The sequence below is a fragment of the Rana temporaria genome, chromosome 5 (assembly GCF_905171775.1).
Source record: "Rana temporaria chromosome 5, aRanTem1.1, whole genome shotgun sequence".
Classification (NCBI taxonomy): domain Eukaryota; kingdom Metazoa; phylum Chordata; class Amphibia; order Anura; family Ranidae; genus Rana; species Rana temporaria.
Window position 1 is genome coordinate 160,505,717 of NC_053493.1, and position 26,225 is coordinate 160,531,941.

Genomic DNA, 26,225 nt, shown 5'->3' on the forward strand with positions numbered 1-26,225 from the left:
TTGAAAACAGGAGAAGTGTGTCCTGGAAGTTGTGTAAGATCACCATACACTATGCAATCTGATTGTACAATCTCATTTAGATCTACCATCAACTATGTAGTGCAAGGGCCTACCTGATTGGCTACAGAGTGATTGGATAGATAGGTGTCTCCTACTATTATATCGTTTTGGTAAATCTAAAAGGAAATCATACAGAGATTGTACAATCAGATTGTGTAGTGGCAATGTGTAAAGTGTTGTATTAATAGTCAGCAATAAATAAAAACCTGTAATAAATAAATCTTTTCTTTTTTTCTAGATAGAAAATTACTATTGCAACAAACAGATGCCATTCATACTAACAATAAGGATATCTATACCCATAGGTGTGCGCAGCCAAATGCATTAGGGTGTTCACCCCAAAGATCAAACACACACTATCGATCACTCACTGTGTTAATTCAGAATGGGAAGGGGCCAGTAAATTAAATATTTATGGGCCCCTTCCCTCACTCACTGTGAAATATCCCCACAGCAACAGCAGTCAGGAGAGGAGAGGCGGGAATTCGGAAGTGCTGTGGGTGGAAGGGCTAGGCCAGTAGGGGAAATCTGTGCTTCACAGGATGATTAGGGTGTGCCTGGGCACACCCTGTGCGCACGCCTATGTCTATACCAGTGCTTCTGAACTCCAGTCCTCAAGTACCCCCAACAGGTCATGTTTTCAAGTCTTCCATTATTTTGCACAGGTGATTTGATCAGTTTCACTGCCTTAGTAATTACCACAGCTGAGGGAAATCCTGAAAACATGGCCTGTTGGGGCGCCTTGAGGACTGGGGTTGAAAAACACGGATCTATACCATGTTAGAAAAATGGTAAGAAAAAATAAAAAAAAGAACATTCAACACCACAGGAGAGGATTCACCATATATATAGATCAGACCAAAATGAGGGACAAATGAGGAGGAATGAGGGACATTTCTCCAAATCAGGGACAGTTAGGAGCTATGCCGCGCCTCTAAAAAATGTCCCATAGCAGCTATATAAGGTAATGAATAATAGAGTATGGAACCTGCCTGTCCCTTTCCAATGTATGTCCGTCACTGTACTATTCTAGATAAAATCCCTTTAAGACACCCAGGTAATCTGAGGAAAATTCGCTAAATACTTTGCCGATACAAACATATCACAGCAATGCTGTATTTATGGACTACACAAAAATGGCCGATAACTAGTCTTCGCTGCATCCCGTTAATTCACGGAGAGAGTCTTATCACGTGATCAAAAGACATTGTCAGCAGCCGAGACTTCAGCCGCTAGAGCGGGATTTTGTGTCTCCAGTACAGGAAGAGAGTGGCGTGCTGATTACGTTGTCGGTACATGAATACTCCGCGGGAATACCGAGGTTGTATCTGAGAGGAAGGCAGCTGAGTGTCAGCGGTAAGTGTGAGGATGGCAATGTATTGAACGTTCGTCTAGCTTTATTATTGTGTAATGGCACTATTGTATGCAGCTCTTGGAGTCCGCTATAAGAACGCTCTCTATTTTGCTGCAGTCTGATGATTTGCAGGTATTACTTTCATCCTTTCGCTGTGACACTCCAGGTACAAGATTCATTTCTTTCTGTTCTACCAGCAAGTTGAATAAAAGAAAATGAATGGATTCTGCCGTGCACACACTCAGTGTTAATGAGGAAATCCCTCCCTCTGAGCTTTTGAGTTCTGACAGCAGAGAGACTTCCCCCCCGCCATAATTCACTGATCACCGCTATTGGCTATATCCAGTGACACTTATACCCACCGCCATAATTCACTGATCACCGCTATTGGCTATATCCAGTGACACTTATACCCACCGCCATAATTCACTGATCACCGCTATTGGCTATATCCAGTGACACTTATACCCACCGCCATAATTCACTGATCACCGCTATTGGCTATATCCAGTGCCCCTTATACCCCCTGCCATAATTCACTGATCACCGCTATTGGCTATATCCAGTGACACTTATACCCCACCGCCATAATCCACTGATCACCGCTATTGGCTATATCCAGTGACACTTATACCCCTCCGCCATAATTCACTGATCACCGCTATTGGCTATATCCAGTGACACTTATACCCCCCGCCATAATTCACTGATCACCGCTATTGGCTATATCCAGTGACACTTATACCCACCGCCATAATTCACTGATCACCGCTATTGGCTATATCCAGTGACACTTATACCCCCCGCCATAATTCACTGATCACCGCTATTGGCTATATCCAGTGACACTTATACCCCACCGCCATAATTCACTGATCACCGCTATTGGCTATATCCAGTGACACTTATACCCACCGCCATAATTCACTGATCACCGCTATTGGCTATATCCAGTGACACTTATACCCACCGCCATAATTCACTGATCACCGCTATTGGCTATATCCAGTGACACTTATACCCACCGCCATAATTCACTGATCACCGCTATTGGCTATATCCAGTGCCCCTTATACCCCCCGCCATAATTCACTGATCACCGCTATTGGCTATATCCAGTGCCCCTTATACCCCCCCGCCATAATTCACTGATCACCGCTATTGGCTATATCCAGTGCCCCTTATACCCCACCGCCATAATTCACTGATCACCGCTATTGCCTATATCCAGTGACACTTATACCCCCCACCATAATTCACTGATCACCGCTATTGGCTATATCCAGTGACACTTATACCCACCGCCATAATCCACTGATCACCGCTATTGGCTATATCCAGTGCCCCTTATACCCCCCGCCATAATTCACTGATCACCGCTATTGGCTATATCCAGTGCCCCTTATACCCCCCGCCATAATTCACTGATCACCGCTATTGGCTATATCCAGTGCCCCTTATACCCCCCGCCATAATTCACTGATCACCGCTATTGGTTATATCCAGTGCCCCTTATACCCCCCCGCCATAATTCACTGATCACCGCTATTGGCTATATCCAGTGACACTTATACCCACCGCCATAATCCACTGATCACCGCTATTGGCTATATCCAGTGACACTTATACCCACCGCCATAATCTACTGATCACCGCTATTGGCTATATCCAGTGACACTTATACCCACCGCCATAATCCACTGATCACCGCTATTGGCTGTATCCAGTGGAGCTTAAACCCACCACCATAATACACTGATCACCGCTATTGGCTTTATATCCAGCGGCACTTATACCCCCTACCATAATACACTGATCACAGCTTTTGGCTGTATCCAGTGGCGGTTCTACCCACAACCATAATACACTGATCACTGCTATTGGCTGTATCCAGTGGCGCTTATACCCACCTCCATAATACACTGATCACCGCCATTGGCTATATGCAGCGGCACTTATCGAGCAAAGATCTTCTAACTGGCTGCTTGTATAGAACTTGATTGATTGATTGACTTCTGCACAACAAGCCTGACCATAGATTAAGACTGAATACAAGTACCAATACTTTTTTAGTACTGGCCGATTACTGATACTTTTTTTAATGTCATGTGACAGTGGCACCAATATGCAGCACTCATGATGCGTGGGCTGTCATTCGTTTTTACAATGCTTTCTTTTTTTGGGGGTGGGGAGACGGTGCCAGTGTGTTTCTTTTCTTATTATTTTTACAATTTAGCCTTTTCAATATTTATTTAATACAATTCCTTTTTTTTTTCCATGTTGGGGGTGGCTTTGGTGAGATATCAGGGGTTCTTTGCAGACCTCTGACATCTCCCTTTTTGAGACAGGGAAAGGGACTGAGGACAGAGATTCCCCAGTTCCTTTCACAGCAGCCTCAGCTGCACTGAAGATGAATAGACAGGAGACAAAGGCATTGAAGCATTGTAAACACAGTAATCACTGACTGTTCATTCAGAAAAAGGAGCCAGTAAATGACATTTACCGGCTGTTTTCTTTCGCTCTCCATCCTGACAGATCGAGGACAGAAGGGGACTGGAGGAGCATGAAGGGTAATTATCAGAGGAGGATATGGGGGATAGTCAGGGGTGATTAGTGCAGCGCTGGGGGGAGTTACAATCACCGGTCTCCCTGTATACATTTCAATAAAGTAACTGAAAGCCGTGCGGGGGCCCGAAGGAGAAGCGGCTGTCAGCTTCTTTATTGAAATGTATACAGGGAGATCGGTGATTGTAACTCTCCCCCAGCATCGCACCAATCACCCCTGACTGCCCAGGTTTCGGATTAAGCATCGGAGCATTTGCCCGAGTATGATACTCGGGCAAATGCTTGGTATTGGCACCGATAGGGTTGCTTCGATACTAGAATTGCTAATTTTTAATATATAATCCCTGGAATGTGACGCTAGCACACTCGGCTGTTTCTTGGCATCCTCTTTGCACTGAGATCCTTGACCTTGGTGTCCTTTGATATAGTAATGTACACTTTTGTGAGGGCTGGCCTACCTTCTTTTTCCCCCTGCAACTCTCTGGTGTTGCTTGTTTTTAGATAGAATAATGAGGGGTTAAAGCTGAATTCCGGGAAAACAAAAACTCCTCATTTCTCTTATCGTCCATGGACGGACACAGCTCCTTAAATCTTGACAAGTGGGTTATGTTCCCTGTTTACAGGAGAGGACTAGGCAGAAACATGTTAAATACATGTTACATTAACAGAGTTGAACAGCCCCACCCAGGGGGCGGTCCCTCCAGACATAACCCTCCTCACTACAGCTTGCAGCCTCAGTTTCGTTCTTCCTAGCAAGGAGAAGGAAGTGCTCCCTTTGGGCCCAGCGCCCTGAGGAGAAATTTTATTTTATTTTATTTACTTTTTCTTGAAGAATCTTCTTTCAACTGTCGGCTGAAAGACAGGCTGGATCCCCCCCCCCCCCCTCCTGAGGGGAGTCCAAAAGCTACTCCAACAATGGTCGGGTGGCCTTCACTCCTGGGTGGGACGGTGCAATGTACTCAAAATGACCGTGTTACCCAAGTTCTTATACCTGCTACAGGCACTCCCGATTTTTATCCCGGGGAGCTACTTTAAACAAATACACGCGGCATTCACTCACTACTTGTGGGCGGGAGGGAGGCCACGCATACAGAGAAAAATACTCTCCCTGCCGAAAATCCATGGTGGGCTGGCACTCCCGGACGTAAGGACATACTACCAAGCCACACGGCTGGTGCGTCTCCTGGACTGGTGTCACCACGAGAACTCCAAACTCTGGGTCCAGGTGGAACAGGAACAATCCGTGATACCGCTACACAGAGCCCCTTGGTGCATAGCAGACCTGCCCCCGCAACTCACTAAACACCCGTTGATAGGGCACACGACTAGTACATGCGCACGTCTCTTCACACAATTCTTCCTATCCAGCCAAAACTCCCCTCTACGCCCGGTGATTGGACATCCCAAATTTGATCCGGGTCTTCGAGACCGTATATTTTTAGACCTTAGCAGAACCGGACTCTTCCAGGCGTCACACTTCAGCGCTCGGGGGAAATGGAAATCGGCGGTTGAGCGAGCAGACCCCGTCGGGCCGTTTAAACTTGACTTTCTAAGAGCGAACCAAGTGAACCATTTCTTAGGTGGCCTTCCCCCCCCCCCCCCCGGCGAAGACTCACAGACCACCCAAACAGCCCTGGAAGACCTTTGCACTGAGACTGGACCGCTCCCACATGCACTGTCCTTGCTATACTCCTTGCTAAACACCCCCCCTGATGGTTACCAGGTCCCAGCCCTCGCTAAGTGGGAAAGGGACCTAAACGTTCAATTCTCACCCCCCAAAAAACAAAACATACTCAGATTCACCCACAAGTCCTCCATCTGCTCCAGAACACAGGAGACGAATTATAAGATCCTCATGCAGTGGTATAAGACCCCAGATCTCCTGAGTAAAATTTTCCCAGCCTCTGACCCCACTTGTTGGAGATGCAAACAAGACAGAGGTACCATCCTTCATGTCTTCTGGTCCTGTCCACGGATCAGGGGGTTCTGGGAAGAGGTGCGCCGAAATTTACAGAGAGCACGGTGCCGGATGACCCGGCTTACTTCTTGCTCCACGCGACGGACATGCCGGCCGGAGCATATAAAAAATCGATTATCCGCCATCTCCTGGACGCGGCAAGGGCGTGCGTACCCCTTCACTGGAAATCCACCCATCCGCCAACGACGGCGCTCTGGCTCAAGAAGGTGGACGAGATCAGTTACATGGAGGACCTGGTCCTTACTGGCCAACAAAGGCAGGAAGCTTACACCAAGACCTGGCAGATCTGGAATATATTTAAATATTCGGAGGAAGGACAGTCCCTCAGAGGGACGGTCTGACCTCAGTCGAACTACAGGAGAAACACTAATAAAACATCGAACCTCGGGCACTCGCGAGGTAACTAACGCCCGTGAAGGGCGCCTTGGGATACCCATGCCTGCGCGGCATCCCCCCCCCTCTCCCCCCCCCCCCCCTCACCTTTGCAAAGAGGCTTGGTCTGCCACGCCATACCCCATGACTCCTGGGGTGGCCGGTGAGCTTTGCTCCGAGGTCCACATATGACTGGGCTGTGGTTTTGTCTCACTCACAGTGGACCGGGCCGACAGCTACCTCCATTTCGGTTGTAGTTCTGTCAGGAATGCGTCAGCGAGTCCTCGCTTGGACGGGTAAGTACAGTCCCTCCTGCTTCGGTGGGTTGGTACGGCTGGGCATTCCTGGGGTTTGGGGGTCCCTTCCCCTTACTTCCCTGCTCCTTTCCCTTGCTGCATTGCTAACATTGCCGCTGTCAGGGGGGAGGGGGCCTTCCTGAGGGGACTGTGTTATCTGGCCTGTGTTTTTTCTTTTTTGTATTGGGCTTTCCTGTGAGGTAAAAAGCCCTGTGATGAGCACAGATGTTTATGATTATACTTCAGCAGACGCTGACTGATTGGTGACACCTGTAACAGTTTTGCTTTTTATGCTGTATCTGTGTCTTATCCTTAAGTAAAAAAGCCCTAGGAGGCTTTTCCTGTTTAAACACAGGTCCCTGCAGAAGTTACCTCACGGTTCTTTTCCTCACAGGCAGCGCTGGGCAGTCTCCTCCTGAGGGAGTCCCCTGGTTAACCCTGGTCAGCGCAGCAAGTGGGTGAGAGGCCCTGAATAGGGCTCTAGGAGCTTTTGTCTATTTGTATGGACAGGTGTGCATATTATAATACACACTATGTAAATATTGGAGTCAGTATCTGGGTCCTTCCCCACATGCTGGTGGTGGCAGCAGGTGTAAGCACCTGGGATTCCCACAGAGTTTTTATTGTTAGTCCTGGACACAGTTTGTGCCAGGGTGGGGGTGGACTGCGGGCGGGTGGTAAAAGAGTGCCCCCTTCCCCCGTTATCCCCTGGGGAATGCTCTGTTATGAAGCCATGGACCAGGTACCTAGTTAAAAAAAAGCAGAATAAGGCATTTATGGGTGCGCTTTTTACTGCTGCAAGGGACTCTCCTAAGCTGCATAGTGCAGCTGGGTTTCCGCCGAGGGCTCGGTCTTTTTTGGATTACACAAATTAGACCGCTGTGCAGGTTTTTTCCTTCTGTGCCCTTCTTTGATAATTTCTGAGATGCGGAATGAGAAAAGCCGCTGAGGGCTTTTGTAGTCCCTCACCGCCGGGCGGGAACCCCCGCTTGTATAGATCTGACTGATAGAAGATCCGAAGTACTGACCCGTTCCATGTTTACCATGCTGGGGTCTGGCTTGCGGCCTATTGTGGCCACTACACTGGGGTCTCAGTCGGCGCTGGCGCCATTTTTTGGGAGGTTTTTCAATTACATTGAAAACTCCCATTGGCGCCCATTTTGTCGTAGCCGCGCTATGGCACAGCTTACATTGTGCCGGCCATTTTCCTGTGGCCACGTTCTGAACGCGCCGGCCATCTTGGAGTAGTTCTGACCCCTAGTGCTGTATACAACTCACAGAGTGAGCATTTTGCACCAGACAGTGGAGGAGCGCCGACTCTCTCCTGAGGTTATTAGCCTAGCGGACCAGCTGGTCCAGGTCCTCATATAGGTCTGTGATGCTTCATTGAATGCTGCGCCCTGGGCGTCTGTTTCAGAATGGTTTTATGCACACGGTGGTGTAGTGCTTAACTCCATTACTTGGCAGCAAGAGAGTCATTGGTTCGAATCCGCACACTGATGCCAATCTGCCTGGAGCTTGCATTGTCGCTCCCTGTGTCTGCGTGGGTTTCCTCCGGGTACTCCGGTTTCCTCCAAAGACATGTGTGCATACACCTTCATAATATACATACACACTATGTGTGTATATTATTTAGGGGCAACCATCCCAGGCCGTCAAAGGCCCAGCTGGGGGACTAATCCGTCCCTGGGTGCGTAAGCCGATCACGCCGGCACCCAAATCCTGCCAATGTATGTAGCCTTCACTTCCTGTCTCTAGGTGGGAGGGGCGGCTTGCAGGTTCACAATTCGGTGAAACCTCCCTGCTCTCCTACCAGTGGGTCTGCGAGGTGGTCTCTTCGGAGTACTAGATAGGGTTTCCTCCTATCCACAGAACAAAGTTCTTTCCTTGTGTCTTCCTCTCCCGGCCCGTCGGTCTGCCTTGGGCAGTGTGGGATTTGCTAAGCTGCGAGGTAATTTTACCTTTCCTGCAGGACAAGAGTCTTGGGGTTTTCTATGGGCCTCAGGCCCTAAATACCTTTGTGAACGTCGGGTAGTTCCGCATGGAATCCATTTGTTCGGTGGTAGCTGCGCTTCATCCGGGGGATGTCCTGACGTCCTCGGACATCAGGGACGCATACATGCATGTCCCGTTTTGCACATGTCACAGTGTTTTTTTCTGTGCTTCGTGATGAGAGAAGGGTCTCTGTCAGCCTGTGGCCCTCCCTTTTGATCTGGCGTCAGCACCATGGGTTTTCAGCTAGGAGCTCGCACTTATCCGAATTTTGTTGGGACAGCGAGGCTTTGCCTCATTGGCTACTTGGACGACTTTCTTCTGAGAGCAGCTTCTGTCTCCGACCTAGTGGATGGGTTATTCCCATTCAGACCCTCCGAAGATTCGGGTGGATGTTAAACGTTTAGACCAGAAAGTGTAGCTCAGTGGCAGCAAGCCTGCCCTCCATGTGTGCGACCCAGGGTTCAAATCCTGGGCATGCTAGGTTCCGACTCAGCGTTGGAGTATCTAGTGTTGATCCAGACTCCTCAGTGGCAAAGGTCCTTCTTCCCCTGGAGAAATTGCAGACTCTTCAGTCTGCGGTGAAGGTATTGGCATCATGCAATCGGTCTTCTCTCCGGGCGCCTGCTGGTTCGGGGCCTGTGGGTAGCCTCCTTCAAGGCGGTACTGTATGCCCAGTTCCACACCCTGGTTTTCCAGGGGAACTACTGTCCAGGTGGTAAAAATCTCTTGTCTCTGAAATCATTAGATTCCTGTGCGCCACCTAGTCAGAGTCTCTCTGAGTTGGTGACAGAGATTCCCGACTCTTCGGTCCGGGAAGTTGTTTCTTCCTTCCAGTGGTCGGTGTTTACGACGGATGCCAGCTCACGGGTTGTGAACCTGGGGAGTTCACAAAACTGGGGGGTCCAGTCGGCCCTGAGTCGCTGGACCTGCGTGGACCTACGGCCACACCTCCTTGAATGTGTCTGGTCTCGGTAGCTACCCAGGGTCGGGCCTGGCTAGTGCCTGGTGGGAGACCGCCTGGGAATACCAGGTGCTGTCTACTGTTCATTGTCCTACTATTTTAGGCGATCAGGCTATGCTTCTCCTTGTGGTCGACCGATCTGGTTTCAGCCGGACAACGCCACGGCCATGGCTTCAGTCTACCATCAGGTATGCCGGCAGGCGGACTACTGGAGTCGCCAGATGCTGGACCAGGGCGACTGGTCTTTGTGCTTGGGGTGTTTCGGCTCCCTTGCAGGAGGTGAACCTCACAGGGCATGGATCTCCTGGCCGCTCGTCTCCGCCGCAAGGGTGTCAAAGTTAGTGGCCAGGTCTAGTGATCTGGTACAGACGCGTCAGTCGCGCTGTTGGCCCTGTGTTGTCTGTATCGGTGATTTTTTGCCGTTCCTCCTTGGTAGTTGCTTCCTCGGCCGCTCCACAGAGTGGAGGCTGAGGAGATCCCGATGATTCTAATCGCTCCAGATTGACCTCGGTGTCCTTGGTACGCTGATATCGGGGGCCTTGTAGCGGAGGCACCCTGGCGGTTGCCAGGGCAGGAGGTTCCTCTGTCTCAAGGTCCCATACTTCCTCCTGTTGTACAGTCACTGACTTGCTCAACATGGTTATTGGAAGCCAGACTTTAGGTGACCGGCCTCTGTCTGACTCGGTCATCTCAACAGGGCACCGTAGTCTTCTTCCGGAGGATCTACCGTCGCACCTCTCTTGGTGCGAAGGGATGGAGTGACGTCCACGGGCGTACTCTCTGTGTCCAGGGTCCTGCTGTTTTTAAAGCTTGGAGTGGATCTAAAAATTGCTTAAAGCACAGTTTGGGGGCAGATTTCAGCCTTGTCTGTGTTCTTTTAGTGGCCTTTTTGCGGCCCGTTCCCTGGTGGGTCCCCTTTTTTTTGTGTGCAGGGGGTTTGTCATATATTTTCCCCTCTTGGCCCATCTCTTCCCCCATGAGTTTTGACTCTGGTGCTCTCGGTTCTTCAGGAACCTTCCTTTTGGAAACCTCAGAGAGGTTTTCTCTTGACACTATCTCAGAAGGTGGCCCCTTTAGTGGCCTTTACCTCTGTTAGAGGGGTTTCTGAGTTGGCGGTCTTGTCTTGCAAGCCGCCATGCTTGATCCCCCATAAGGATTAGGTGATGGTGCGCCCGCGACCTTCCCTTCTCCTGAAGGAGGTTTCGGCCTTTCATACTTTAGGCGTGGTACGCGCTTTGTGGGTATACCAGCCTACTACGCCTCCGTTTCGGAGCTTCTGACTCTCTTTTGTGTCGGTGTCTGGTCCACAAAAGGGCCTGGCGGTCTCGTCGACCACCATTTCTCAGTGGATCAGGCAGGCCGTCATACAGGCCTATGCTCCTAAGGGGCGGGCCCCCCTTTCCGGTCACGGCACTTTCGACCAGGGCAATTGGTGCTTCGTGGTTTTTTTTTTTTTCGACATCATGCGTCGGTCTCACAGGTGTGCGAGGCAGCGATTTGCTCGTCCGTTCACGCTTTTTCCAGAATTTACATGGTTGCTGTGAGTGCATCTTATGATGGTTTTTTTTTTTCAGCCGCTAGTTTTTGCCGGCGGCTGTTTAAAGTTGCACCTCCTCCGTTGAGGAGCTCTGCTTGTTTTGGGGTGAAGTTAAAATAGTTTTTACTGATATATTTCCCACCCCTTGTTTTTTGACACTGCTTGGAGACGTCCCACTTGTCAAGATTTAAGGAGCTGTGTCCGTCCATGGACGATAAGAGAAAATAGGATTTTTTTTGTACTCACCGTAAAATCCTTTTCTCTGAAGTCCATGGACGGACACAGCTCCCACCCCTCCTTTTTAGGTTTGTACTGCTTGTTACGAACTGAGGCTGCAAGCTGCAGTGAGGAGAGTTATGTCTGGAGGGACCGCCCCCTGGGCGGGGCTGTTCAACTCTGTTAATGTAACATGTATTTAACATGTTTCTGCCTAGTCCTCTCCTGTAAACAGGGAACATAACCCACTTGTCAAGATTTAAGGAGCTGTGTCCGTCCATGGACTTCAGAGAGAAGGATTTTACGGTGAGTACAAAAAAATCCTATTTTTTGCAGTGGGGCTACATGTGTCCTGCAAGTTACCTCCTGGATCTTTCATACTTTTTGGCTGGTCCCCTGCAACTTTTCTCTCCTCCATGCTCCATCTGTCTAAGGTCCTCTGATCCCTTCAAAATCAATGCAGGCACCATAGCCCTTGCTTTGGACGTGAGGATGGCAAGGAACAGTCCCCTGAAAGAGCACAGGAGAGCGCCATTGGCTCCCTCTGACGCCAGGGACGGTGCGCCATTGGCTCCCTCTGACGCCAGGGACGGTGCGCCATTGGCTCCCTCTGACGCCAGGGACAGGGATGTAATGGTGCAGAATAAAAACCCGTGGCTTTGTGTAACAAAAAAAAGACAGGCAACAAACTTTGTTGCAGATTGTTGCCTGTTACTGCTCTGAAGAAAAAGCTGTTTGGTTATGTTGATGTGCAGAGTGAATCTAAATGGGAGTGACATTTCCATTATTAATCAGCTGATCCAATTGCAGTGTTCTAATGAAGAAAAGTGCAGGGTCTGAATCCAATTGACAGTGGTCACCTCACCAAGAATTCAATTTTCCTAGCAAAGGATGCCTAAAATATGATGTGTTTCTTCGTGCAGACTTCTGGGAAAATTAGTGGGCCAATCACACAAGCAGGAAATTACATTTCTGGGGGTTGTTCTGTACACCATCTGTGTACAGAATACCTCCCGTCAGAGGAAGGAATGACGCACCCGTTGCTCCCCTCCCCCTGGCATTGGTGCTCTCCTGTGCTTTTCCTTTTCATTCTGTGACAATGTAACTTTCTGTAAATTTCAATGCAATATGGGTAACCACCATATTGCATTGATTAGCGCAGAAAGAAAAGGAAAAGTAATTTTTAATAATAAATTACAATATGGCTTGTCTCGCAATTGTACAGTATATGCCATGTTGTTTTTTCCCACAAAAGTGGAGTTACCCTTTCCAGGCGTTTCAAACTGGCGGCCCTCCAGCTGTTGCAAAACTACAAGTCCAATGAGGCATTGCAAGAAAGACAGTTACCAACATGACTCCCACAGGCAGAGGCATGATGGGACTTGTAGTTTTACAACAGCTGGAGGGCCACCAGTTTGAGACCCTTGCTTAAACGATGCCCATATGCTATAAGCATTTTAAAGATCTTTTATCAGTCTTATATTCCATCTGCCATCTCATGTCAATGGCTAATGTTAAAGCCAACCTGTACCAATACAGATTACTTGTTGAAGCCTGCATTCTCGACCTCTTTCTGAAACTGCCATTTTCCTGGCAGTCATGCTTATCCAATAGTTTGTCGTTTTTAAAGGGTCACTAAAGGAATTTTTTTTTTTAGCTAAATAGCTTCCTTTACCTTGCTGCAGTCCTGGTTTCATGTCCTCATTGTTCGTTTTTGCTTTCATGTTGCTGTAAATCCTCTCTGTTTTGGACACTTCCTGGTTGCCTGTTTCCTGATAACCACAGTGCTGGGAGATTTCTCACGGTGGTCACTAATGTGATTATTGTGTGTAAAACGAAACTGGATTGGTGCTGAGGAGTTTTAGACAAAGTATCACTGATCTCTATTGGCTGACTGCCCTCTAGTGGCTCTCTGTACATCAGAGAACCAGCAAACAACAGCAAAAACGAAACTACACTGCAGGCACATTATATGATTGTTTTTTTATCAATTTTTAATAATTTTTAAAAGGAATCAGTTAACTATTATGTCTCTATGCCCTGTAAACAGTCATTTCAGCAAAAAAATTGTTTTCCTTTAGTGACCCTTTAAGTCGGTATTCTTAAGAGAATCCCAGCTTTACTTTCAAATGAAAAACTTCACCCTTAAAAATAAAATAAAAATTGCTAATATTTATTTATTTTCCCCCATGGTAAATTTATTTTGGGCATTTTACTACATTTTTTTTTTATAGGCTGTAAAGCATTACACCAGCAGATTGCAAATGCATTGTCATGCTCCTGCAGACTGGCAGTGTAGCTGCCTGTCCGATGTTACTTAAAGGGGTTGTAAAGGTTTGTTTTTTATTTTCTAAATAGGTTCCTTCAAGCTAGTGCATTGTTGGTTCACTTACTATATCCTTCTAAATGTTTTTTTTCTTTGTCTGAATTTCTCACTTCTTGTTCCTCCTCAGTAAGCTGTTCTAAATGACTTTCCGCCGCTCGGATGATGGGGGCAAGCTTACTGAGGAGAAACAGGAAGTGAGAAATTCCGACAAAGAAAAAAAAACATTTTAGAAGGGAAACCGAAGGAAAAGGTAAGTGAACCAACAATGCACTAGCTAAAGGAACCAATTTGGAAAATAAAAGACGAACCTTTACAACCCCTTGGAGGAAGATTCAATGCACCGATGATTCTCACCAGCGCCCTGATAATCCATGGAGAACTACAAGCCGCAAAGGCTGTAATACTTGTTGTTCGTTCATTCATTTACAGAATATATGACGAGGCTGTGTGGTAAGAGCCCCGCACGGGCACGTTCTTTTCAACTTGTGACAGTGGATGGGGAGAGAAGATCACTGGCTCACTGTCACAGGGAGAGGGGGGATCGCTACAGGAGTGGGAACATGTTACATGTTCCATCCTAAAAACGTGTGGGACATGTAACATGTTCTCAAAGGTGAACTTAGCTTTTAAATAGCTGGCCCAAACAGAATACTTCCATGGTAGAATGCTCCGGCTGCCACAACTGCTGTAATAGACTGTGGTAGCATTAGCTACATGCAGTAAGAGACACAGTGCTCTGGCAGCAGTATGAGCGCCTGCTGTCAACTATAAAGTCGATCTTGGTGCGTCTCCGCCATTCAGGAGAACTCTTGTATTTTATATGTGATTACGACCTCTTATTGGCTGAGGTGGAGATCACCACTCCACCTTGGCCAATCAAAAGAAGCACCATAGTCATTACTGGGTTAAACGGGAAGGAAAAGCAGGCTTGGGGAATATTTAAGGTACATAACACTAGCCCATAATACAAATATATGGTCTTTTGTAAAGGAGCATTGCATGTTTAAGTGCACAAAACTTAGTGTGGTTGCAGTACTTTAGTTATTTTTGGCAAGCAGAGAAGAGCATTTTAGCTTATTAAAACACATAAATGTATAGTATGTAATGTTAACATGTTGATCCAGCAGGCTGAAGTAGCAATCAGAAATCTATCATAAAATATTGTTTTAATGACTTTATTAGATTTGTCTTGGAAAAATATCAAAGGCACATCGATGAACAGAATTCTCAGCATATATGGAGGACCCACAATCCAGGTAAGTTGGGATCACATAGCTTATGAGTCTGCAGGAGCACCAGTCATGTATTTGTGGAAGAAGCATGCTTGTATTGCAGATTTATGTAGACATGCAGGGAACTTTTGTTCAGATCTACCTAAAAAACTGCGAGGCGGATCTGAACTAAAGGGGTGTTTGATAGGACTCTTATGTGACATGACTTTCTGTTTCTAAAGGCCGGGCAAATGTGTAAACTTCAATCCACTTAAGCACGTGTTAGAATTTTATGTTTACCTGGAAGTAGAATATGTACCTGAAATTCTCCTTGATGATTTTCTGTAATGCCTTATAGCAGTAATGGCGATTCATGGCACCTCAGATGTTTTGGAACTACATTTCCCATGATGCTCATGCACTCTGCAGTGTAGTTGAGCATCATGGGAAATGTAGTTCCAAAACATCTGGGGTGCCAAGATTCGCCATCGCTGCCTTAAAGTATTTTGGCATATACTATATTTTCCACAGACTGGGAAAAGGAAGGTAGGCAATGGCATTTATTATCCCTTCACAAGCTGAGGTGGGGCCAGGACCAGCCTGTATAGCCCAACAGCATTGTAATTTGTAGGGAGGTTCATGATCTGGCAGTCTGCCAGGGTGCCAGTATTAAAAGACTGGCTGAACAGTATTACAAATCAAAAATACCAATGTGAGAGATATATCTCAGCGATATAGAGAAACCATTCAAAATATGCTGATCCAATTATTGTCCATAATATTCTTAAATTATATTATTAAAATGTATTTTACTGCTGCCACCATACAATGCATATACAAAAATAATTCTCAAAGTGTAGGTGATTCACTTTAGGAGTAGAGTAGCACTGTGATATATCCAAATGTATAATACACACACTCACAAAAGTGAGTACACCCCTCACATTTTTATAAATATTTTATTCTATCTTTTCATGTGACAACACTGAAGAAATTACACTTTGCTACAATTTAAAGTAGTCGTGTACAGCTTGTATAACTGGATAAACTTGCTTTCACTTCTAAATAACTCGACACACTATTAATACACAGCCATTAATGTCTAAACCGCTGGCAACAAAAGTGAGTAAAAATGTCCAAATTGGGCCCAAAGTGTCAATATTTCGCATGACCACTGTTATTTTCCAGCAATGTCTTAACCCTCTTGGGCATGGAGTTCACCAGAGCTTCACAGGTTGCCACTGGAGTCCTCTTCCACTCCTTCATGAAGACACCACAGAGCAGGTGGATATTAGAGACCTTGCGCTCCTCCACTTTTCGTTTTGAAGATGCCCCACAGATGCTCAATAGGGTTTAGGTCTGCAGACATGCTTGGCCAGTCCATCACCTTTACCCTCAGCTTCTTTAGCAAGGCAGTGGTCATCTTGGCGCTGTGTTTGCGGCCCAGTCTCTGAAGGGAGGGGATCATGCTCTGTTTCAGTATGTCACAGTACATGTTGGCATTCATGGTTCCCTCAATGAACTGTAGCTCCCCAGTGCTGGCAGCCCCAGACCATGACACTCCCACCACCATGCTTGACTGTAGGCAAGACACACTTGTCTTTGTACTCCTCACCTGGTTGCCGCCACACACGCCTGACTCCATCTGACACCAAATAAGTTTATCTTGGTCTCATCAGACCACAGGACATGGTTCCAGTAATCCATGTCCTTAGTCTGCTTGTCTTCAGCAAACTGTTTGCAGGCTTTCTTGTGCATCATCTTTAGAAGATGCTTCCTTCTGGGACGACAGCCTTGCAGACCAATTTGATTCAGTGTGCGATGTATGGTCTGAGCACTGACAGGCTGACCCCCACCCCTTCAAACTCTGCAGCGATGCTGGCAGCACTCATATGTCTATTTCCCAAAGACAACCTCTGGATATGATGCTGAGCATGTGCACTCAACTTCTTTGGTTGACTATAGCAAGGTCTGTTCTGAGTGGAACCTGTCCTGATAGTTGTATGGTATTGGCCACCTTGCTGCAGCTCGGTTTAAGGGTCTTGGCTATCTTAAAGCCTAGGCCATCTTTATGTAGCGCAACAAATCCTTTTTCCCCCAGTTGTCTTCCAGGTCAGCCCTTGAGAGATGGAGTTCCTCCTCACACATAGGAAAAAGTGTTGTAATTTTTTTTCCTTAAAGCCTCGTACACACGACCGGTTTTCCCGCAGGAAAATTGCCAGGAGAGCATTTGGCGGGGAATTTCGACTGTGTGTATGCTCCCTAGCAGTTTTCCCACCAGGAAAACGGCCGGGAATCCCGATGGGAAAATAGAGAACCTGGCTCTCTAGTTTCCCGTCGGGATTCCCCGCAGAGTCTTTCCTGACGAGAAAACCGTACGTCTGTATGCTTACCTGCAGGGTAGAAAAACGTGCATGCTCGATGACACTTCAGCATGTTTGGTAGCATACATGTTTGGTAGCATACAACGTTAGTCTGGGGTGTAGCAAGATGGCGGCGACGGAATCGAATGTCATGAGACACTGGCTCGTTGTAGTCGATGACATCACCGCGTTCTTGCCATTCAAAAGAACGGCAGTTTTTTTGGTGGCCGTGTTTATACACGGCTTTTCAGGGCTAGCCTGCCAGGAAAACAATTTTTTTTATTTTTTTCCGACGGGATTCAGGGTCGTGTGTACAGGGCTTTAGGGGCAGTCCCATAGGTCCCTAGTCAGTCTTAGGCCCCATACACACGAGAGGATCCATCCGCTGGAATTGATCCGCGGACCGCCTCCAGCGGATAGATCCCCTGGTGTGTACGATCCAGCGGATCTGTTTCCGCTGATTTTTATCCCCTGGGATGGATTTCCAGCGGATAAAAATTTGAAGACATGCTTTCAAATCTATCCGCTTGAATCCATCCCAACGGATTGATCCGCTGGTCTGTACAGACTCACCGGATCAATCCGTCCGAATCAATCCCCCGCATGCGTCGTAATGATTCGACGCATGCGTGGAATTCCTTTATATGACAGCGTCGCACACGTCGCCGCGTCATCATCGCGGCGACGGCGCGACACGTCATCGCGATGGGATTTCGGCACGGATTTCGATCCGATGGTGAGTACACTCCATCGGATCAAAATCCTCGAGAGGATTTATCCGCGGAAACGGTCCGGTGGACCGTATCCGCTGATAAATCCTCTCGTGTGTACGGGGCCTCAGTGTTTCCTCCGGCCGGAGGAGATATGTTGCCAGAGGACCTGAGGGGGCTCCATCTCTCAGGGGGCTGACCGGGACAGGTGTCTGGCTGGGGCAGCAGTTTTTTTAGCAGGGCTGACTGGATGGAGCCTTTGAGCAGCAAGGGGTCAGGGGACCTTACCAGAGCTGTAGTGGGGGACAGTTGTGTGGCCACAGGCAACCCTCCCTAGGCTGCAAGCAGGAGGTGTCCCAGATTCTGACTTCTCCTGTGCCCAGGCGTGGAGAAAGGCGCCGGTGCATCGTTCCCTTTGGCAGCGTAAGCGGGGGGGGGGGGGGCTACACTTTGAATAATATTTTTTTAAATCAAAAATACAGATCGGTAAACATGTCGCATACATGACTTTCAATTGTGCTCTTGCTTTCTAGCCTGGAGCTTTGTTTTTAAAGAAAAACCTACTGTATTTATGGTCATGTCCTTTATGTTCTCTCTCGCTCACATTTTTTTTTATTTATGATTTTTTTTTTCATTTTTAGCAGTCCCGGGAAAACCGGTGTGTTCAAAACAGATACAGGTAGGTAATTTGAAATGACATTAAAATTCCTGTGGTATGTGTTGACTTCTATCTAAATCTTTTATGAAATGCAGTTAAAATGGATCATACGCATGCACAACAAATGATGCTACAGGCAGTAGTTCATAAGATGTTCTCTATTAAGCCCCACTTTATAGGCAGTGATAAGTGAGCTAAATGTGGGAACAAAAAAAGGTTAGGAATGGAGGTTAAAGTATAACTAAAAGCTAAACCCTTTTTTTCATTTTCGATGGAGAGGAGAGGGATTAGAACCTCTGCCAGTTTTCATTGCTGTCTGTGCCCCGTTAGGGAGATTCCCCCCTGTCAATTTGTCCTGTTTACCATTATCATTGAAAGGAAAACAAAATGCCAAATGTTGGGTTGTCCCCAGAAAAGTAATAGAGCAGAAATCTTCCAATGGGGACACTAGTGAGCTGGGAGTCCCCAAGAAATTCCCTTAATTTGTAGGGATTGCCTCCCACTTCCTGTTTGGTTATGGGACAGGTAGTGAAGGAAAATCTGCCCAATGGGACACAGATGGGAAAAGAAGAAAAATGTGACCCTCCCTTACTCTACAAAATCGGGAGAAAAAAAGTTTGTATTGGAAATACTAAATAGGTAGTGTATGGGGATTGAAATATTTTCAGGGCAGTGTCAGTGATTATGTTAAATGAAAAGCTGCCTGTGATTTTAAATATTGTTCATGTATGACTAGAAATGTGGTATTTAGGGCAAACTGTTGCAGAACATTTGCTTGTGGCAAGGTTTATATGACTTGAAGCCTTTACCATCACCAAATGGGAGCTGAAGTGAGCTTTAAAAGGCATCAAAGCTTCTCAAAGCTTGACTAGTTTTGCAAATACTCTGTCAGCTTGCTTTACATATTTAGGGTGGAATATGTTATTTAGGGTGGTAACATGTTCCAGCATCTGCAGCCATTCCCCTTCTCCCCATTTCCCAATGACAGCAGGCGGACATCTTCCCTGGGTGCCTCCTGTCACTCTTTGAAACTAACGTTGCCGTGTGGGCTCTGCCCACACATCCACGTCATTCAATCACAGTCCTCTGAATGGGAAGATACAAGTCCCGACAGCCTTTGCGACTGTCAGATTGTAGTTCTCAATTAACGATCATGGTGCTGTTGAGTTATTGAGCACTGTGGTAGTTCATTGATTCTTCCAGTCAGAGTGTATCACCTTGTATATGAAGTACAAGCAAGCAGATTCACTGAAAGGTCTGCAGGAGTCCTGCATGGTATTGGTGATATTCTGATCGTTCGTGCAATGCTTTACAGTAGTGGTATCTGGCCCTGGATGCTTGCCTTTATCCAGTCCTTGAGGCATTATTTCTGCAACTGACGCCTATAATGGGGCATGTTTTCAGCTGCTGACATCAACAATGGGGCACTTTTCTTCTCTTTCTATTTCTACACCTAATACTAAAGATCGGGCATTGTTTTCTCCCACTGGGCACAGTCTGGCCCCCTAAAGTCTGAAGGACAGTAAAATGGCCCTTTTCTTTAGAAAGTTTGGCGACCCCCCCCTGCAACAAATGCTAATAATTATTTTTTTTACCTGCAAACATTTTACAGGCGCTATTTTTACCCCAAACGCGCCTGAAAAACACCCCAGTGTGAAAGGGGTCTAAAAGGCACTTGGCTCCCAGGCAGTTTAAAACAAAAAAATCGCTTCTAGTCGGTTTGCTTCTTATTGAAACAGCTTCTATAAAGATTCAGTAGCCTGTCGTGACTTTCAATCAAGCTAGGTGCCTGCGGATGGTATATGACAGTGCACTCCAGAATCTTTTTACCCCAATGTTTTGGTGTAGTGTGGGTTGTTATGACTGTCCCAGACAGGTACAAAGTAATTGGCAAAAATTAGATTCTGAAACTCATGGAGCATTGAGGCTCTGTGTTTGCAGTGATAAACAAGCAAAAGACCTGAATAGATGTTTGTTTCAGTACAATAATGCCTCATTCCATTGTTTTCCCAGGGCAGGGGACATATGAAGTTAGTCTGCCAAATCTCTGCAGGCCACCTTGGTTGTCCTCGTGTAGTATTTTTGCAATAGCCATTGTCATACGTCTCTATTCCCTGCTCAATTTCTTATTACAGTCTTTATCATGTCCATGGTTCTGTATAATCATCTCTACTGCAGCCATGTATATGTTGCTTTCTGCCACACATGTCTTGATTGCTTGTGGGCCTAGTTGGCTAAGTTCATCACGACAGAATGAATTGGAAAAAGCACAACCACCTTTGCAATTTAATTTGCCACTCTATTGTAGTTCTCAAAGTCTGGAACTAGGGGCACATCTGCATCAACATGTGCCTAACTTTTACAGAGGGATACAAACATGCATATATACACATACTGTACAGACATATGCTACCTACCCTTTCCTAGCAAATGAGCATTGCAGAAATTCTCAACCTTTTTTCAGGTTTGACCTGAACCCGGGATGATGCACACTATTCCCTTTGATGGAATTAACTTCACTTCAGAAGCCCCCTTCACATCGGAGGTCCTCCCATCACTTCAGAGTTTCCTGCTCCGTTCAGAATCCTCTCATCACATTAGCACAGAGTCTTTGCATCATATAGCGCCCCCATACCAGGCCCTCCCACAGGTCCAAATTCAGGACAGACTGGGTCCTGTGCTGACAGCACCCCAGGGGAACCCAAATTGCACCAAATTAAGAAACACTGCCTTATGCAATAGACATATACTAAAGAGATGGCTGGTCTTGGCAGTCATTCTCTCACCTGACCAATTTACTAAAAGGGTAGATATTATGGCTGTTTGTTATCTGAAACCCAATAGGGGGCACCCTGTCAGTCAGGAACTGACCTATGTATAGTTAATGGCTCAGACACGCAGATGTTATGTCTGTTTTATACTATGGACTTTCTTTACAAAGCCCTCCTGTAATGAAACTGTTTGTTGCCCTGCTGTTGAGTGTCCCTTTTTCGTACATGGCTTACCATTTTCAATACTAGCTGAGCCTCACCCCCTACACTCGGGTTGTCTCAGGTTGCAGAACTCAAATGGAATGTATGGTCTGTGTATGTCTGCGGGTGTGTATGCAAATATGCTGATGCCACAGGGCGCTTTCACAATGCCATGCTACAGTTTGGCCGCTGTGCAGTGCTCCAGGGTTTTCGTGCTGATTACCTGCTCTTCTCCATAGGCTTCTTTGAGATTGGCATTTTTGGTGTTTTCTGCATCAAAAATGCCCAATCTTATAGAAGTAACCTGCATGAAAACCGCAGGTACACTGAGCTGCACCTGCGCTGCAGCCAAACCATAACAGGGCAATGTGAAAGTTCCCTAATAGACTGTAGCATCAGCTTAAATTATTATGCATGAAAGCCGTGACAACCGTGGATACCCAGCGCTGAAGTGTAAAAGCGCCCTTCATGCATTTATACATGTGCACCATCTACTGTTTAGTAACACAGTGTTTTGTCGCTGCTGTTTTGTCATTACTTCATATACATATGTGGCATCCACTGCATAGAGGCGCATTGTAACATTGTCCCGTTAGTGCTGATAACTACTAACCTATACGTTATATAAGTACCAGCTGACTCCAAAGTTTACATAAATCTTGTAACGTAAGCACTTTCATGCTTGCTGTGAGATGGTAATGTATAGGGAACCAGAAAATTATCACATTTTAAGTTCATGTTCGCTCTAACCAATGGTAAAGTTGGTGCCAGATTGTGATTCTTGTACCTGAAAAGCATGTGGTTTGATTTGATTCAGTTTTAAAAAAACTTAAAACGGAGCTCGACCCAAAAGGGGAAGCTCCGCCTGTTCACCCCACAGGCAAGTACCTAGGCTTTGGCACCCACTCCCACTTCCTGGTAAGATCACGTATGGCGATCTGCTTCATGTCTGAACCCTCCTCCTCCCTGCCTTCTGTGACCTGTCCCAGAAAACGACAGGACCATTCAAAAAGCGCAGTGCAAAACACATGCGCAGTAGAAAACTGGCTGTGAAGCCTGAAGGCTTCACTGCCAGTTTTCCTTACCTGCAATGCCAGTGGCTGCATCCAAAACCAACTGGTTTAATAAATCATAGACTTAGCACCATTATCTATGTTTCTGTGATGCTGGCAAAGTAAGGGCCCTTTCACACGAACGTGTCCATGTGCCGGCTCTGCGTTGCTCAGCGGGGATCACTCCAACGCTACCCTGCTGAGCAGGCAGATGACAGGTCTGTCTCTGCACACTGTGCAGGGACTGACCTGTCAGAGCGCCGCTCTCCCCTATGGGGGATCGGATGAAGACGGACCGTAGAGTCCGCCTCCATCCGATCCGATCCACCAGATGGGTGGATGGGTTTCCATCCGTCACACTTTAGCGAATCGGAGTGTGTCGGATGTCAGCAGGCATGTCACCGCTGACATCCGTGGCTCCATAGAGGTGCACAGAGTGTCCGTTCCGGTCCGTCTAAAAAACTGACAGGCGAACCTAAACGGTCTGCCCGTGTGAAAGGGGCCTAAGGGGTTATTCAAGTAATACATATCAGAACACAGAGGTGTGGACAGAGAAACTGGCTTTTCAAGTAATACACATCGACATACAGTGTTGCTGACATGTATCGGTTCTCTTGCGGAGCTGCATCTGCTCTTTTAATCCTTCCACTCTTTTGAAAGTAAACTTTATTCCTTGACATGACCAGTATTTGCTTACTGGAGGATTACAATTCGCACCATGATATCTAAATATTCTGTGGATGATTTCGATCTCTTGAGCTTGTCTGTTCTTCCCCTTTGTTTCAGCAGGCAAATAGTTGTAAGGATTACAATCTCTTGGCCACAGGTTGTCTATGTATTAATACATTTTTTTTATCTCATTTAATGCATTATGTTTAGAAGTGTCATAAAACTCCCACTATTCCATTTCCAAATTACTATTTATTTTTTCATTCTGCAGATAATACTATGCAGAGACCTGACTCCAACTCTGTTCACCTGAGTGAATGGCAAAATAATTTGTTTACTCTGAACTCTGGCACCTGCTCCCCAGGACAGAAGGCAGATGCGTATCGAGCACATATTTCACAGATTCAGTATGCATGGGCAAACTCTGAGATCTCTGAAGAATCGGCTATCCACCTGTTCAAGAAGTATGCTGAAAGGTATGCCGCCATCACTGACTCTGATAAGGAGGGGACTGGCCTAAATAACTATGCAGATAGTGTAATGGCTTTGGCCAGATGTCCTCGAAATGACAGTGACAAGTGGCAGTCCTCACTGACTTCCAGCAATGTTTTAAAATTGAAAAGTGTACAGGACATGTTTAATACAGCAAAGGCATATCAGGAGTCTCTGCTGACTTCAGACACAGTTTTCAAGAAGGTCGGCACCTTTTGTAATTCAGCAGTTACAAATGTCCTCAGCAGTTTAGAGCCAAAAGAAGCTAAACATCCCTTACTGAATTATAAGAATCCACAAGTAAGCTCAAACTTTGTTCAGAATGCAAAAGCTGCCACAATAGTGAATGCCAGCGAACGTCCATCTACTAGTTTTGTGCAAACTGCTGTATACACCACTAAAACCACGTTGACTAAACCCCAATTTGGGAACAGTGATGCCAGAGATTCTACAAAATCGGATAGCTCTGCTGGACAAAGTTCATCTTTTTTATATACTTCTGCAAATTCAGCAAAGAGAAAAAAAATTCTTTCATCCGGGTATGAAAATGTGGAGACAGAAAGCAGTCCAGGTCTGAAGCAGCCAGTAAGTGCACATGCATCAGCTGAAATCGGATTTAAAACGGCAAAAGAACAGTTGTGGGTTGAACAGCAGAAAAAGTATAACAGCCAGGCTCCGCAGCCTGCAGGACCTGTAATATATGGCACTGTTAAGAAGTCACTAGGTGCTGTCCGCTCCCGTGGACTGCATGGAAAGTTTGTGCCTCCAATTGCTAGGCAAGATGAAGGTGATAACTCTATGGCACAGAAAAAATCTTATGACGCAGGTGGCAATGAGACCAGTGTACCTTCTGATGAACGCTTAAAAAACATTGAGCCAAAGATGATTGAACTAATCATGAGTGAGATTATGGATCATGGGCCTCCACTAAATTGGGATGACATTGCAGGTTTGGAATTTGCCAAAACTACTATAAAAGAAATTGTCGTTTGGCCAATGCTAAGACCAGATATATTCACTGGTCTTCGAGGACCTCCAAAAGGCATTCTACTGTTTGGTCCTCCCGGAACAGGAAAAACTCTGATAGGCAAGTGTATAGCTTGTCAGTCTGGTGCCACATTTTTTAGCATTAGTGCATCATCCCTAACTTCCAAATGGGTGGGTGAAGGTGAAAAGATGGTCCGTGCACTGTTTACTGTGGCGCGGTGTCACCAGCCAGCTGTGATCTTTATAGATGAAATCGATTCTCTTTTATCTCAGCGTGGTGAAAGTGAGCATGAATCTTCACGGAGGATTAAGACAGAGTTCTTGGTGCAGCTAGATGGTGCCACAACTTCCTCAGAAGACCGTATCCTTGTAGTTGGTGCAACGAATAGGCCCCAAGAAATAGATGAAGCTGCCAGAAGACGACTTGTTAAAAGGCTCTACATACCACTTCCGGAGGCATCGGCCAGAAAACAAATCGTTGTTAGCCTAATGTCTCGGGAGCATTGCAACCTCACGGAACAAGAAGTGGAATCAATAGTCATACAGGCAGATGGCTTTTCTGGTGCAGATATGACTCAGCTGTGTCGTGAAGCTGCACTTGGTCCTATTCGCAGCATTCAAGCAATGGACATTGCTACCATTACTGCTGAACAAGTCAGACCCATTTCTTATACCGATTTCCAAAATGCTTTGCAAGTTGTGAAGCCCAGCGTTTCTACAAAAGATCTGGAATTATATGAACATTGGAACAAAACATTTGGCTGTGGAAGATAGTTTTTCCAAGATACAATGTGTTTCAAAAAATCACTACCCATATTTTGTCAAGTGCAACTGATTGCAGCTGTAAATAAAAACATATTATTATTTGCTATTAATAGTGTACTGTAGAGTTGACCACTAATTGATAAGTCTGTAAACTGGTTTTGCAAACTAAATATATGGTTTGGAGCTGATGTAAACATACCGGTAAGTTATGGCATGTAAAGTCTTTAAGAATGTATTAAATGTTAATCAGTTGTCAGATATTGTGTTTTCATTAAAATTGGAGACTTGAGTATATGTTTTATAAATGCGTGAATTGATCATCGTTACATTAGACTTTAATCATAATATTTTTGGAGATGGCTCCAATCAGCTGAACAGCTGGTGCTGTGGCAGAGTTTTTGGCACGGAAGTGCAGCCGCTGAGACAAGGTGGTGTGAGAGGGGGTGTGGGAACTGCGGACCAGACCTCCCACTGTGACCGAGAGGTGGCGGGTGACCCGAGGACCGAGAGTGCTGGCAGGTGAGGGACATCAGGTCCATCGTAGCGATGGAGTGGGAGTGACTGGGGACAGTATCACCCCACATACGTAGACGGAGGAGGCGGGCATAGAGGGTTGTCCTGGAGAGGCGGGCGGATAAGTGTAACTGCAGACTGGAGGGGGGGTGTGACAGATGCACCAGGAAAAC

At 46.4% G+C, this 26,225-nt stretch overlaps 1 protein-coding gene across 1 annotated transcript; it reads left to right on the plus strand.

Annotated features, from left to right (window-relative positions):
• Positions 1-1,200: 1,200 nt before the first annotated feature.
• Positions 1,201-25,833, plus strand: FIGNL1 (fidgetin like 1). Its single transcript, XM_040353314.1, has 4 exons — positions 1,201-1,416; positions 14,843-14,916; positions 18,586-18,623; positions 23,567-25,833. The coding sequence occupies exons 2-4, from the start codon at positions 14,897-14,899 to the stop codon at positions 25,546-25,548; spliced, it is 2,040 nt and encodes a 679-aa protein (XP_040209248.1). The 5' UTR covers positions 1,201-1,416; positions 14,843-14,896; the 3' UTR covers positions 25,549-25,833.
• The last annotated feature ends 392 nt before the right edge of the window (positions 25,834-26,225 follow it).

Bases quoted from the DNA above. Each gene is read 5' to 3' on its own strand.
- FIGNL1 (XM_040353314.1), top strand. From the start codon at position 14,897: ATGGAGGACCCACAATCCAG. The intron at 14,917-18,585 runs GTAAGTTGGGAT...TTTCATTTTTAG, and splicing joins ATGGAGGACCCACAATCCAG to CAGTCCCGGGAAAACCGGTG. The intron at 18,624-23,566 runs GTAGGTAATTTG...TTCATTCTGCAG, and splicing joins TGTGTTCAAAACAGATACAG to ATAATACTATGCAGAGACCT.